Source organism: Paramormyrops kingsleyae, chromosome 24 (assembly GCF_048594095.1).
Source record: "Paramormyrops kingsleyae isolate MSU_618 chromosome 24, PKINGS_0.4, whole genome shotgun sequence".
NCBI classification, from domain to species: Eukaryota; Metazoa; Chordata; class Actinopteri; order Osteoglossiformes; family Mormyridae; genus Paramormyrops; species Paramormyrops kingsleyae.
Window position 1 is genome coordinate 9,930,604 of NC_132820.1, and position 13,483 is coordinate 9,944,086.

The following is a 13,483-nucleotide window of genomic DNA, read 5'->3' on the forward strand; positions in this document are numbered from 1 at the left end:
ACACTTTCCACTGGGCCTCTACGCCGGTGATGAAATTTTTTCTCTTCCAGGTACAGATTTCAGAGTCCAGAGTCTTCGTGAGTCACAGCTAGTCCCACGAGCCCTTTAATTGTGAAATCCACGGAATATCACCCACAGACCATGGAAGATTTCAATGAATGGCACTCCTTTGCTCAAATGCATAGACAGCTACATCGTCTCCAGTAAAAAATAATATACGGCCAAAGTTATTTACTTTAACCTCCAACACCTTCATCTCATATCATTTTAAAATAACTTATAAAACGTAACTGTCTTTTCTCCCCCCTCTTCGTGATATATACATAAAATATTTTAATATTTAATATATTCATAGGAGATCAGAAATTCAGGCACTTTACTGTATGCACAGCAACTTTACACAAGATATCCTGAGATTTAAGACAATTTTTAAATACCAGGTTGTAAAATAATATTTTATATATATATATATTTATATTGTACAATGCAATCGCCTTCTGTTTTATATGAAAATATATTTCTCTTTTTTTTTTTTTACGTTCCATACTGGTTCTAAATGGGATTAGTTCTAGAACTGCCCTGGTTATTCAGTGTGTATATTAGCTTCTGTTATTCTGTTATTGTGTCTGTAATTTCTCCCACAGCAACTGTTATTAAAGAGCCTAATTTAAAATGTCCTGCTTCATGAAGGAGAACCTGAAAATGCAAACCAGACTTTCTCACAGTGCTAATGAGATAATGTTCCACGGCACAGCGCCAAAAACCCGCTGCCGTTCTGCCACTTTTCGCATTTTTGTTTTTAAAGCAAACATCTCGAAGGTAACTTCCACGAGCCGAACCACCCCCCGCCCCCCCACCCACGCCGGCCGCCTGCTGACAGGGGTGACCCTTTTCAGGTCTTTATCCTGGAGTGCACGTCGTGGTAGCCGAGGAGGCAGGGGTCTGTGGACAGAGCGTCGTGGGTAAAGACTGAGTCATTGTCCGAGGAACAGGAGCTGGAGGTGTCCTCACAAGATGGGGAGTACTGCTCGAACGGCGTCGAGAGGTCCAGGTACTACAAAGGAAGCAGATACAATAATTTGTTGAAATTTCAAATCAGAGGATTCTGGGCCCATGCGACTGTGTACATTGGTTGTGCAGTGCTACCATTAGCGGTTAGCTTACCTCATCTGAGACAGACAAGAGCACTCGGTCCAGCTCCTCCACCAGCTGTTTGAAGGTGGGCCTCTGGGAGGGAACCGCGTGCCAGCATTCCCTCATCATCATGTAGCTGTAAACAGGAGAAATGGACCGCCATCAGTACTGTAGCTTATGGTTATTGCTAGTGCTACTGTATCCAGCTATGTGCAAAAGCTTATCCTAGTTTTTAAATTTGTTTGCTAGCTTACATACCATGGTCTGCCAGTGTTCTTAGGTATAGCATGTTTACCGAAGGCAATATTATGTCCCAAAAAAGTCTGATGAAGCACTCATGCAATAATAGCTTAGTCTGATATTGTTCTCGTGATTAGCGCTACAGCGTTAAACCATGCTAAATGCCAGAATTTTGGCATATAGACATGCTGGAGATTCATGTTGCTTATGTACTTACAGATCATGCGTGCAGTTGGAGGGCTTGTCCATCCGATGGCCCTCCTTCAGCAGCTTGAAGAGCTCTTCCACGGGAATGCCGGGGTAAGGCGATCCCCCCAGGGTGAAGATCTCCCACATCAAGACGCCAAAGGACCACCTGAAAGAAAAAACGGGAACCGAAATATATGATCGGTGCATTTTTCAAGCTGGTAAAAAGCCACCAAAGTGCAAAGGGGGAGGGTGTGACCTGAAGCTACTGGTTAACAAGACAAGCTCTGCTAGCCTTCGCAGCCTGAGGCCTTTCACATGAAGGGGGAAACGATACTGCAGCAGTGGTTGGCCCAAGGCTGGCAGGAATAGGCCTAATTTGTTGGACAAAGGCACACATTCCAGTGCCTCGGGGGTCAGATGACCGACTGCTTGGCAGGGACGGGCCGATTAGCTGGACTTACACGTCGCTCTGGTGTGTGTAGACTCTGTCAAACAAGGCCTCTGGTGCCATCCATTTCACTGGCAGGCGGCCCTGAAATCAGAACAGCACAGCACTACGTCAACGGTTGCCCGGCCCGACGGGCGCCTCCCTTTGATCCGCTGACCCACCCTCCCAGCTGACCCTCTCCCAACCCCGGCTGTCTCAATTATCTCCCATTAGGCCACCTGTCAGTCAGAGTGGGAACGTCACACATCTGTCCCTGAGCACATCGACGATCACAATGTACAAGGGAGTTGTATGGAAAAAGAGGGGGGGTGATTCCCGGGACACCTGACTCACGTTGGTGGTTTTCTTATAGTAATCGATTTGGTGCACGCCTCTCGCCAGGCCGAAATCCGCGATCTTCATGACGTTGTCGTCGGTAACCAGAACGTTCCTCGCCGCCAAGTCTCTGTGGATGCACTGGGCAGAGAAAAAAAACCCAGTCCATAATATGCCCACTGGTTTCCTTCAATTCCATTGCATTTAATACAGGAGGGTCACAAGCATTTGCAGCACGCTCCATCATTCACGTTCAGTGCACTGTTTATGGATGCGCAGCATCGGATATCTGCGTTACAGCCTGCTGCTCTACGCCAGATCCATGGCAGACAGAGGACAGTGGGAGGCCAGATGACCAGATAAAATGACATTGCTTAGATTTTCTAAACAGAGGAGGTTGCCTGAGTCAACACAAAGTCCATCCATTTTTCAAGTTCTGAAATTAAATACGCTTTATATAGGTTTTTGGGGGTTTGAAGAAAAACAACAGAATCTGTTTGCCAGATCGGGATGGATGTCATTAAGTTCATTTTGGTTTCCATCTTAAATAGAAGTGGTATTTGGAGGTATAGAAATCAAACCCCTCAGCCTGCGGTGCGTAATGGAGGGGTTTCTGCCCGTTCGCATTCTTAGCGGGCCACAGAGAGCCCAATAATAAGGGCTGTCTGTAGTTCGGGCCTCTGAGGCTGTTTGCTGATGGATTTATGGTGGGGCTTAGAGGGACAAAGCACCGAGGCCAAGTGGAGGCAGTGGTAAAGGGCACAAAGCCCCATGCGTAGGTGGAATTCCTGGCGCAGGCACTCGTGAAAAGAATGAGTCGACAAGGGAGATTATGTGGGTAAGACTTAACTAAGTTAAAACGAGTCCTGCTCAGTTAAAGACACAACGGCTGAGTTTAAGGGACACCAGCCAAGCCACCGACCCGGACGTACCCTCTTGGAGGCTAGGTACTCCATGCCTCGTGCCACTTGGTAGGCACAAGAGATCAGGTCCTTGAAGGTGAGCTGTTCCTCGGGAACTTTAGTGACGTCAAAGGTGTAGTCCATGCCGGGGGGGCGGCGCGCCCGCAGGTACTCGCGCAAGCTGCCCTTGGAGGCGTACTCAACCAGGACATAAAGTGGGCCTGGGGGGACAGTGTCACGCGAGTGAGTGTCACATGACAGAGATTCATTCTGAGAACAAACACAGAGACCCAGGTTGGTGAGTCGCAGCTGACAAGCTCTTTGGAGAGTAGGGTGGGGGGGTCGTACCATCCTGCGTGCACACGCCCAGGAGGTTGATGATGTTCTTGTGCTTGTCCATGATTTTCATCAGCTCCATCTCTGAGATCAAATCCGCCAGGTCTTTGTCTGTGGCGTCATCTAAGGAAGGAGGACAGAAGCAATGGGCAACGTTCAATCAGACAGCTCCTTTGCAGAATTTGGAGATCCCAAGCTACCAGTTATTCCCAGTGCCCAACAACCTTTCAACATCTTGACCGCCACAGTAGATGTCTGATCCGGATTCTCCTTGTTGATTCCGTAGGCCTCCGCCCTCACCACCTGGCCAAAGCAACCCTCTCCAAGGGGCTTTCCCAAAGTCAGGCTAGAACGGGAGACAGGAAGAGCGAGGGGGTTAGAGATAGGGGCCTGGTATTGCCAATCTGCGCAACGGATACCTCAAAGTGCACTTACTTCTCCCTGGGGAACTCCCAGTCGGGGTCAAAGGGCAGCTCAAACTCCATGACCCCAGCCAGCATGGGGGAACAGCTTGAGGACAGGCGTGCTACCCGCATCAAAGAAGCACTGGACTTTCCAGACGAGTTGGACTCCACAGAGTACTAAAGCAATAACATCACATGGTCAAGGATTTGGGTTCAGCATCGCCCACATCTGTTACTGCTAAAATTTTTCCCAGCATGCAACTTGAATTTCTAGGACTTCAGTTACAAATATCCATCAAATGGCCATTACCTGTCTGCGTAGGGGGAACTTAGAGAGCTTCTGGACGGGAAGGACATCGAACGGTTCTCTGCTGGCAGTGGCCTGCATCCGGCACAGCACCACAATGACGATAGCCATGAGCAGGGCCAGGAAGCCGGAGGCATAGATGATGATGTCCGTGTACTTAGTCTCCATTGTGTCCACCTCCTCAGCTGCTTCCTCCTCTACAAAATGACAGGAGATCGTTAAAATGAAAGGCAGACTGCAACTTTCTTGACCACCAATGTGGGCTGACTAAACGTACCTGAGAGGACAGTGAGCCAAGCCGACTGGTAAGAGTAGCCAATGGAATTCCCGGCCAGGCAGGTGTACTCTCCTGCATCTTCCATGGTGACGTTGGTCAGGTAGAGAGCCTCCACCTCTGATGTATTCAGACTGCCCGTCTGCCACAAGAACGTGCCAGGTCAACAATTAGCACTACAGAGACCTCGAATTGACGGGTGGACAATGATAAGAACATGCTGTGTTGAGTAGGCTTGGTGGAATGGGAAGATGAACCTCCTCACCTTCAAGATCTGCACGTAAGGGAAACCATCAGGACCATAGCGGCTGCCGTTCTTCTCAATATGCTTCAGCCACTGGATGTGTGGCTGGGCATCACTGTAGACCTTGCAGAGGAACTGCACGTCACTGCCCACCACCACAGTGGTGTTGGCTGGCAGTCCTGCCTGAAGGATGGGCCGGTGGGGGGAGCGCTCTGCAAAAAGGGGGGTAGGATCTATGAGATACCAGTGCTAGGTGGAGCTCCTAGTCCTGAAAAACCATCCACAGACTGGGCAGAGCGCCTATGGGCAAAAGGGATCACTAAAAGTGAACCGCAAGGAATTTTCACTGCGTTCATAGAAACAAACAAATGTAAATTCCTCCAGAAATGAGAAAAGCTGTCACTACTTATTCCCCCATAACAAGCTGGCAAAGCTCCTGGCCGCACAGTTTCATTCTTTAAAACAATCTCTACAAAAAGTATAAAAAGAAACGTTAATTACGGGCACTAATCTGATGAGATAGCTGAAGGAAGGAGAGATAAGCAGCACTGGCAGAGCCAGCCAGACGGCCGTTAATTAGTTCCATTAGGGGAGTTTGTAGCCCAGGCCGTGCAGTGGATGCTTTGAAGTCACTGGGCCTTTTCTTTGGCCGCTCTATTTCCCCTCTCACGCTCAGAGATGGCAGTCAAGCCCAAGTCGGACTCTTAACAAACACGTCTGCCTTAGCTCAAGGACAGAGTGGGCCCGCGTCACCCAGACTGGCTCCGACGCCAGCTCCATCTCGTCATCTGGTCACAGGCGGCCTCTGAGGCTTGTGCTACTTTCCGCTGCCATTTGCAGGCCCTCGGACCTTTCTGTGATATCCATTTTCTTTCTCTTTTGAAACAGTGAAGGACCCACTTGTGTGTATTGATAGAGTATGGCTGGACGTTAATTTTTGTTGACATCCACTGTGTAGCCTGCAGAGGGTATTCATGGATGGGCCCTATGGCACTAGCACCAGCTGAAAGCTGATTGGCCCCTGGGGTGCCCCTCCCTTGTCACTCACAGATTCAAAACATACAATTGGATAATAATAAGATTAGCCCATCTGTATGAATTATGGCCCCGTTTATGCCTCTACACCTTGAAACACCCATAGTATTCTGCACTGACCAGGAACTGACCAGGTTGTGGAAAGGTTTAGTTGAGGCCCTTACCCAGAACATCCAGGAGGTAGCTGTGGGAGATGGAACCGTACTTGTTTTCTACCACACACGTGTAGTTGCCCCGGTCCGACGGAACCACGCTCTCCATCACCAGGCTCCAGTGCTGGTGTCGCAGCTGAGCATATGATGTGAAAAGAGGAAAGACAGCTTCAGCTAAGAAGGGGATCCTAGGAATGTCGAGGTGATGATGTCAACCTGAAGCTGGGATCTTCACCTTGATGCCCCCAATGCGATGCTCCCCCCTGAACTCCCTCCCGTTCTTCAGCCACCGGATCGTGGGTACAGGGCTCCCTGCAGCTGGGCAGCGGAACTTGACCGTGTTGCCGGCAGGGACAGCATGCAGTTTCTTCTCCATACGCTGTGTGTGGATCCAATGTGGGCCTGAGAAAGCAGAGATGGGGCCTTGATGTCATCATACTGGTATAGGAACTGAGCTCTAAAGTCATGCTCATTTGATGCAGATCTTATCATCATTTGTCGTGGAATTTGATTACCTCTCGTGAAGAAGACTTGCTCGTTCTCAGTCTCAGTCGACGCGTCTTCAAAACCGTTGTCTTCATCATCGTCACCGGATCCTATAGAGTCTGGGGAGGACCATCAAAAGCATTTATATCCACATACATCCATGGTCACATGTGGACAGAAGTCTGTCTATCGCATACTGCCACATCTCTATAGGAATGGCCTGTGTTTGCCTTACCGGTGACGGTAATGGTGAAGTTGCGTAGGGTCTCGCCACTGCCCCTCAGCACACAAACATATAGGCCCGAGTCCTCATAGGTGACGTCGGTGACCTCCATGATGCCGGGGCGGATGTGGATGCGGGCATTGTTCAGGACCCGGTCATTGCCCTTGTACCAGTGGACTCCGCCAGGCCGGTTGGTGTCACAGCGCAGCTTTAGCACGTCCCCTGGCTCCAGGAGGAGGTGCTCTGTCATCTCTTCAGCATCATCTTCTGTGTTGACTGATGGGGGGGGGGGGCAGACCAAGATGTCACATGAGGATTCTATAAATTCATCAACTTGCTGTGCAACTGGGGAAAGGGGGTCCTGACCTCTCAACTTTTGCCCCCATTCTTTTTCTATGGAAATGGGAGCGGTGCCTCCCCCGCCCCATCTGTGGGGAGCACACAGGGACCCAGGAAGGGGGGGGGGGAGGCTACAGACCAAGCCTGACAAGCTGACAAAAGGCCCAGATAAACATATCACAGGGCAACAGGAGACACAAGACCACAACAAATTCGAGGGATTGCCATTCCTAAGAAGCCTTCACTGCACCAAGGGCTGACCTTCCTGGAGATACCGGCTACAAAAACCCTCCATCCCTGCCCACCCCCTCCCCAGAAGCAGATAGACTGTCCTGGCCCACCTGCTGCAGTTTTACTTTCCGGTGTCGGCTCACACAGAGGTTCTGGTTCTGCAAAAGACAAGGACCACACAGAATCAGACGCCTAAACTTGCACTGGATCCTCTTGAAGCAAGCAAATTTCATCAGAGGAGGTGTGAAGCACCGCATAAGGGAGTGGTATGCGTACCAGATAAGACTTCCACCCAGGCCGACTGGGAGAGCTGTCCTACAGAGTTCGTTGCCTGGCAGATGTACTCGCCCGCATCCTCTGCGGTGACGTTATCCAGTGTCAGAACACTGACCCTGGAGCGGTTGCTCTGCAGAGGCTGTTTGAGGCAAACCGAAAACGGGCACCATTAACAACCTCAATCCTCGTTAAGTGGCAGGTACCCAATCTTGCGCTTTCATTGATTACAACAACAAAGAAAAATTCACCCACAGTGCTGGAATTCTGCTCTATTCTATCCATAAATTAATGCAGTTTTGCCTCTACGTTCACGGAAAAGGGGAATGTCGAGTCATGGCTGGGGATGACTTTGCAGTTGTAACCGCGAGACGAGGAGTGACCCGCATGGCTCACCGTCAGAGCCTTGAGGTGCGGCAGGCCGCTGGGGTCCGGCACCCTCCGGAGCCACTGGACGCGCGTGGCTGCTGACCTGTACACTTTACACTCCAGTTTCACCTGCCCACCCCTGGTGACCGTAGCATTTTCTGGGTATCCTGGCTGGAGCAGCGGACGCAGGAACCTGGGCCCTGGAGGGATAGGAGACAATGGGGGGGGGGCTCAGCTGCAGCAACAGTCTGCATTCCGGCTAGCTTTCATTTTTGCGTAAGTTGCCGATCGACCGTCACGATAAAGAAGGGTCAGTGCAGGTCCAGTCTCAGCAGCGTGGCCGAGGCGTGTGCGTGGAAAAAAAAAACACATCATTCCAGGCTAATCTCCTTCCTAATTGCTTCCTGGTAAGTCTTCCACCGATCTTCTCCCTTAGTGGAAAAAAAGAACGCTGACTCTATAACTGGCTTGTATCTGATCTACAGAGTTTATTTTAAGGTAGGATAATGAACAGGACAGACATGCGCACAGCATGTTTAGCCAAAGAAGAACCACAAGCCTGCTGTATGGTGTGCAGCTGTAAGGAGTGCAGCGGATCTTACGCTGGGATCTACTGGAAAAGGAGTCTTTTTGTTTCCAGGGGACAGGGAATTCTGTCTTCCCTGTCCCCAGCAGCCCACTACCCCTCCCCCAAGTCTCACAACCTGCACCACAGGTCAGGCTGCCCAAATTGTCCCCCACCCCACTAACAAACATGTCACCCATCCAACCAGGGCATGGTGTGAATCCTCGGTGTTAATCCTCGGTGTTAATGCTTGGTGTTAATGCTAATGAACAAAAAACAAAACCAGAACAGGATATAAATGTGACAGATTCTCTCTGTCACTCTTATGGAAAGCATGCTTTTTTTCTAGTTTCTCACAAGACAATAATGGATGGGAAGAATAAATTATTTAAATAATAATATCAGTGAGTAAATCTCAGTAGGGCTATTATGACAACCTTTATGCTTGTTTCCACGTCATTTATCTGTGGAAAAACAGCAGCGACTACCGGTGCTGTACTAATCACAGCGATTAAAGCTCATAGGGACCGGATGTCTCCGTGACAACAATTGTGACATAAATCAATAATTAACTGATTAAACCTTCAGTAAATAATCCCTCCATCCAATAACTATGTGGGTTTCTGAGGAAGGCGCAGTTGTGAGAGTGTGTGTGTTTGGGGGTGGGGGGCTGTTTACATACCCCTGAGGGCCAAGGCTACTCTAAAGCCTTGGGAGCAGACCACCATGTGTCCTGTGTGCGTCGTTAGCTTTACTCCACACTAACATCTCCACATCTCCCAAACTCCATTCCAGAATTCCGGGAGTCCTCATAGGTTACGGGGGAGCTGTAATTTGTCCTGGGGGGGGGGGGGGGGGGCTATTCCTGAACCTCTCCCTCAAGCCTCATCCGTCAGCATCCAGAGTGTCCCCGCTACTGAAGAGCTGCCAACAGGAGAGTACGAGGTAGGAGTTCTAATGGCCTATTGGTGGCCTCCAGCCCCCGCCAAAAAATGAAGTTACGGGATCGTCACTCATGCATAAAAGCAGTCCCAATAAATCGAACCGTCGTTCGATTCCATCGTAATCGAACGGCGGCGCTCAGACCTACGCGTAAGAACATCTAAATCCCAGGCTTGGCAGGTGTCATGGACCGTGGCTGCCAATCCGCTGCTGTTTCCCAGTTTCTCCCGAGCCAAAGGAAAAGCGCAATAGTCCCTCTCCGAGGGTGCAAAGAATGCACTTGGAATGTACGCTTGGAGCGGCGGCCAGGCCGGGAGAGGGCCGGTGATCCGACACGACCAACGGCGGTGAGCGGGAGCCAGACGGTCGAGTGGCGCTCTGGCATGCCGTGACAGGGGCCGGGCTAGCGCCGGCGAGGGCTCGCCTGGAAACGCGCTGCGATTTTGGCAAACGGCCACATTAACACATCCATGCCGGAGGGATCTTGGCAGCCTTCAGTCAGGCCGTTTAGAGAGCTAACCGCGGCACCGGCTCTCTCCAGCAAAATAGAAAAAACCCATTCCAGCTCCAGTTCCTGCCGCGACCCGTCCAGCGTCTTACGTCATACTGAGCCCAGAGGTCTCAAAACAAATGCTATTTATTCCCACACTCCAAGCAATCAGCTTCAATAATAAATACTACCTGTGAGTAAAATTCTATAGAAAAGAAATAAATGTAATAAATATTAAAGGCCTTTATGTTTATTTTCTTTCACGGACCTCCTTCATATCCATTAATTGATGGTGCATGTGAATTGTCTTTTTTCCAAGAATGTGTTTTGGTGCACAACTCATCTCCACTTCTTTTTCACAAGAGAAATTCAGAGCCTTCTAGCTTTTGCAAAAAATCAGGGGTTAAATCAAGTTCACCCGGGGCTTGACTTTTTTGTTTTTTGAACGAAGACGGTAAAATACTCTGAATTATAGTCCCGACGGTTTCAACCTCTGCTGAAGACACTTTTGTTGGTGGCACACAAAAAAACTGGACGAGTGACGTTTCATTAGACATCTTACCTTTTGCCCTGGGCTCCTCTGAATCGACGGATTTGCCCAACAGTCCGTCAGCAAGACAGAGGATTAAAACACACAGGCTGCAGGGGACGCCGATGCCGTGAAGCGTTTGCATCTCTGTTTCGTAGCCAAGGGACGTGGGGATGGGTGGAGTGCGTTAGCCTTCAGCTGGCCTCGGGGACCTCCGTCGTCATTGGCAGACTCACGTTACCCTCTCAGTAATTCGTCACCTACAGAGGATCGAAAATAAAGTTACCCAACTCTGTGAGCATGTCGTCCTAAGGACAACGATTCTGGCACGCCTGCGACATAGTTTTGACGTCAGATCTTTAAATGCAGCGAAAAGTGAAGTTCACCAATAATTTTAAATGACCCTGTGATGGTTTGCTAGTTGTCCTGAATGAAAGGCGCATCTAAACGATGGGTCCGTAACAAATGAAAGAATTTTAAGTTGCCGAGTGACTGATTAGTATGGTAATAGTTTAGCCGGGACCGGTGTACGTGACCAATGAGTATACAAAAGTGCGTGAGAAACCCATTCTTTCCCATTCATTCTTTGCATGCCGCAATACTTTTAACTAAAGTATTTCCAATTAGCTGCACTGATCTCTTCAGAGCTCCCCAGTTCTCCGTTATTTAAACTTTGTCCAGTCGACGCGGGATTGAAAGAATTACAGACGAACAACGTAATTCAACTAGGTGCGTCAAGAAGACAAGATAGAGGTTATTATTGCTGGTGACTATAACCGTACGGGCAACACTACACCAGCACAGGGGGCAGGGTTCTCTCAGGATGGAAAACCATGTGCCGGCCATCCCCCGCGCACAGCTTGAAATCACTCCGTCCTGTGTGCGTAAAAATATCTCAATTTCAGTTCCTGTCGTCTTCAAGCCTGAAGAACCACATAACGCCAAGTACTTCAGACGATGTGCCTCAGCTTGAGAGAACCCTGACATCTCTAACGCCTTAACAATTATCGGGATGCACCTCTCAGATCAAATTAAGACTATAAAACATCATTCATTAGTATATCCTACGTCATGTATGGCCGCAGATATGTCAGTCAGCGAATGAGGTCATTCTATTCACTAGCTATAGGGTTTAATATAAGAAGTAGTGGTCCGTTATAATGCCCACGTCATAAATCAGGCCATTCTTCTGCTCTGTTACATTCCAACAAATATTTTAGTTAAACTTTAACAAGAGTGTAAACACCACAAAGGGGCTGTCGCTTCAACAATCCAACCAGGGCGCAGTAAAAATCAATGTGCGAGAACAAATAATTAGTCTTATCTTGTGTCTTGTTGGCAGTAAACGAAAGCTACTAACCCTTAGAAATAAACGTGAGCATGTGCCTTTGAACTTTAAATATGTGGGCAAATGTGAGAAAACAAATTATGTTTAAAACAAAATATTTTTTGGAATAAAATATAAAACTAAGACCCGAGGGAGGAACGTTGTCATCGCCACTGAACGGCATTTCACCGAAATTGAAGAGGACAAACTACTTAGCCTACATACACATTCAACAAACCATCTAAAGATCTCGAGTATGAGAAAATCGCTGATACATTTTAAAAAGTATCTCTGGTAATTCAAGATTAGCCGTGATTATAGGTTTGCAGTGGCAAAGTCATTCAAACAAGTCTTAAATTGCCGTTAGGGTGATGAGGATGTAGCAAGAGTTTGTAATTTATGATCATCCAGTATTGCATCTGCATTGATGTACTGTACCAACTTAATAACTGAGAGCGTAAGTCAGGCTATTTAAAATCCAAACTGTAGCAATCGATTACCTGTTTCGATCTTTAAATGCTCAATCCGTTCTTCAGTTTGATTAGGTAAGAGACGATCTATTTCTCTTCCAAAAGAATTAGGAGCCCCATTAAGGTCTATCCTTCACGATGCTCTGTGATAGTTTGGCGATATGTTTTGTTTGCCAGGATGCAGACGGTGGCTGAACTATGAATACATCCAGATCAATAGAGCAGCACCTCGCTGATCCTCGGAGCTCTGCGCAAAGTCCGCTTCACCCTGCTTCTGCTTCGGCTCTGAAACGGAGCGAAAGGCGAGTCCTCCAGCAAGAGCCGCTAATCCAAAGAACTGAGGGATATCCAGGAGATACCCGGTGACTCCTACTAGTCTAGGAATGCAAATATGGGAATTATGAATGAAAATATGATTAATGTCCCTTATAACGCGATGAGTCCGTAGGTCGTCCCGGGCTGTAAAATGTAAAAATGATTGAGCCGCAGGGCAATAACAATGGAGCATATGCCGGCTGTTTGTGCGGGCTATGTGGCTCTCCGTCGTCTCTAGCTGTCCAATCCCTTCTTAAATGTTGCGTCCTATGGAAATAGGAGTTTTTGTAAGCAGCCAGTCCAGCTCTGAATTGGCGGCTCTCCGGTTACTCTGCTGCGCTGCCCGGAGCGTTTCACTGCGAGTGCAGCTCTGGGCTGTGTGAGCCGCAAGGTCACAACAATAGACTAAAACATGAGAGAGAGAAAGGAAGAAGGAGGGGGCATGATTCAGTAACCCCCACCCCTCCCCAAATAAATCCCTCACGACCAGTTGCAAGCGACACAAATGCACAGCGCGATCTACCCCAACAAGACAGGCACTGCCATACTGCAGCCCTAAACACCTAAGAATTTAGAAAGGTTTACTTGCGATTATTCGTAAGATGTATTGGTAAGACAAGAATTTTAAAAGCGTGTTAATGTACCTGAGGTAAATATACACAATAACAAACATTAACACTTATAGATAAGATTATAATGATATCGACTTCGTGTATGAAAATACAATTATGTATAAAATGCTTCAAATATGTTAACTGTGAAAATAAAAGATATATGGAAGATGAATGCACGAATCGATGAAGAAACTTTAGTTTCAGTTTTACGGTTTACCTAAGCATATATTCTCCTCCAAAATTTTACTTCTTGTTTTTTTGTTTCATTCATAATAATTAATCACCACACATTATCAATTGGCAATAAAATAGTTCATTCTGTAGGCTTTC

The 13,483-nt window shown here is 48.2% G+C and overlaps 1 protein-coding gene across 1 annotated transcript; it reads right to left on the bottom strand.

Annotated features, from left to right (window-relative positions):
- Positions 1–854: 854 nt before the first annotated feature.
- Positions 855–12,938, bottom strand: fgfr4 (fibroblast growth factor receptor 4). The gene is made up of 21 exons (XM_023845051.2): positions 12,255–12,938; positions 10,461–10,687; positions 7,929–8,101; positions 7,536–7,674; positions 7,370–7,417; positions 6,702–6,965; positions 6,496–6,585; positions 6,216–6,382; positions 5,993–6,116; positions 4,815–5,005; positions 4,553–4,691; positions 4,279–4,472; positions 4,000–4,145; positions 3,789–3,910; positions 3,577–3,687; positions 3,259–3,449; positions 2,345–2,467; positions 2,025–2,095; positions 1,592–1,729; positions 1,165–1,270; positions 855–1,054 (listed from the first exon to the last, which is right to left on the bottom strand). Exons 2-21 carry the CDS (start codon positions 10,570–10,572, stop codon positions 893–895), a joined length of 2,811 nt encoding a protein of 936 aa, XP_023700819.1. The 5' UTR covers positions 10,573–10,687; positions 12,255–12,938; the 3' UTR covers positions 855–892.
- Positions 12,939–13,483: the final 545 nt, after the last annotated feature.

Bases quoted from the DNA above. Each gene is read 5' to 3' on its own strand.
- fgfr4 (XM_023845051.2), bottom strand. From the start codon at position 10,572: ATGCAAACGCTTCACGGCATCGGCGTCCCCTGCAGCCTGTGTGTTTTA. The intron at 6,117-6,215 runs GTGAAGATCCCA...TCATATGCTCAG, and splicing joins ATCGCATTGGGGGCATCAAG to CTGCGACACCAGCACTGGAG. The intron at 3,911-3,999 runs GTAAGTGCACTT...CTCCCGTTCTAG, and splicing joins TGGGAGTTCCCCAGGGAGAA to CCTGACTTTGGGAAAGCCCC.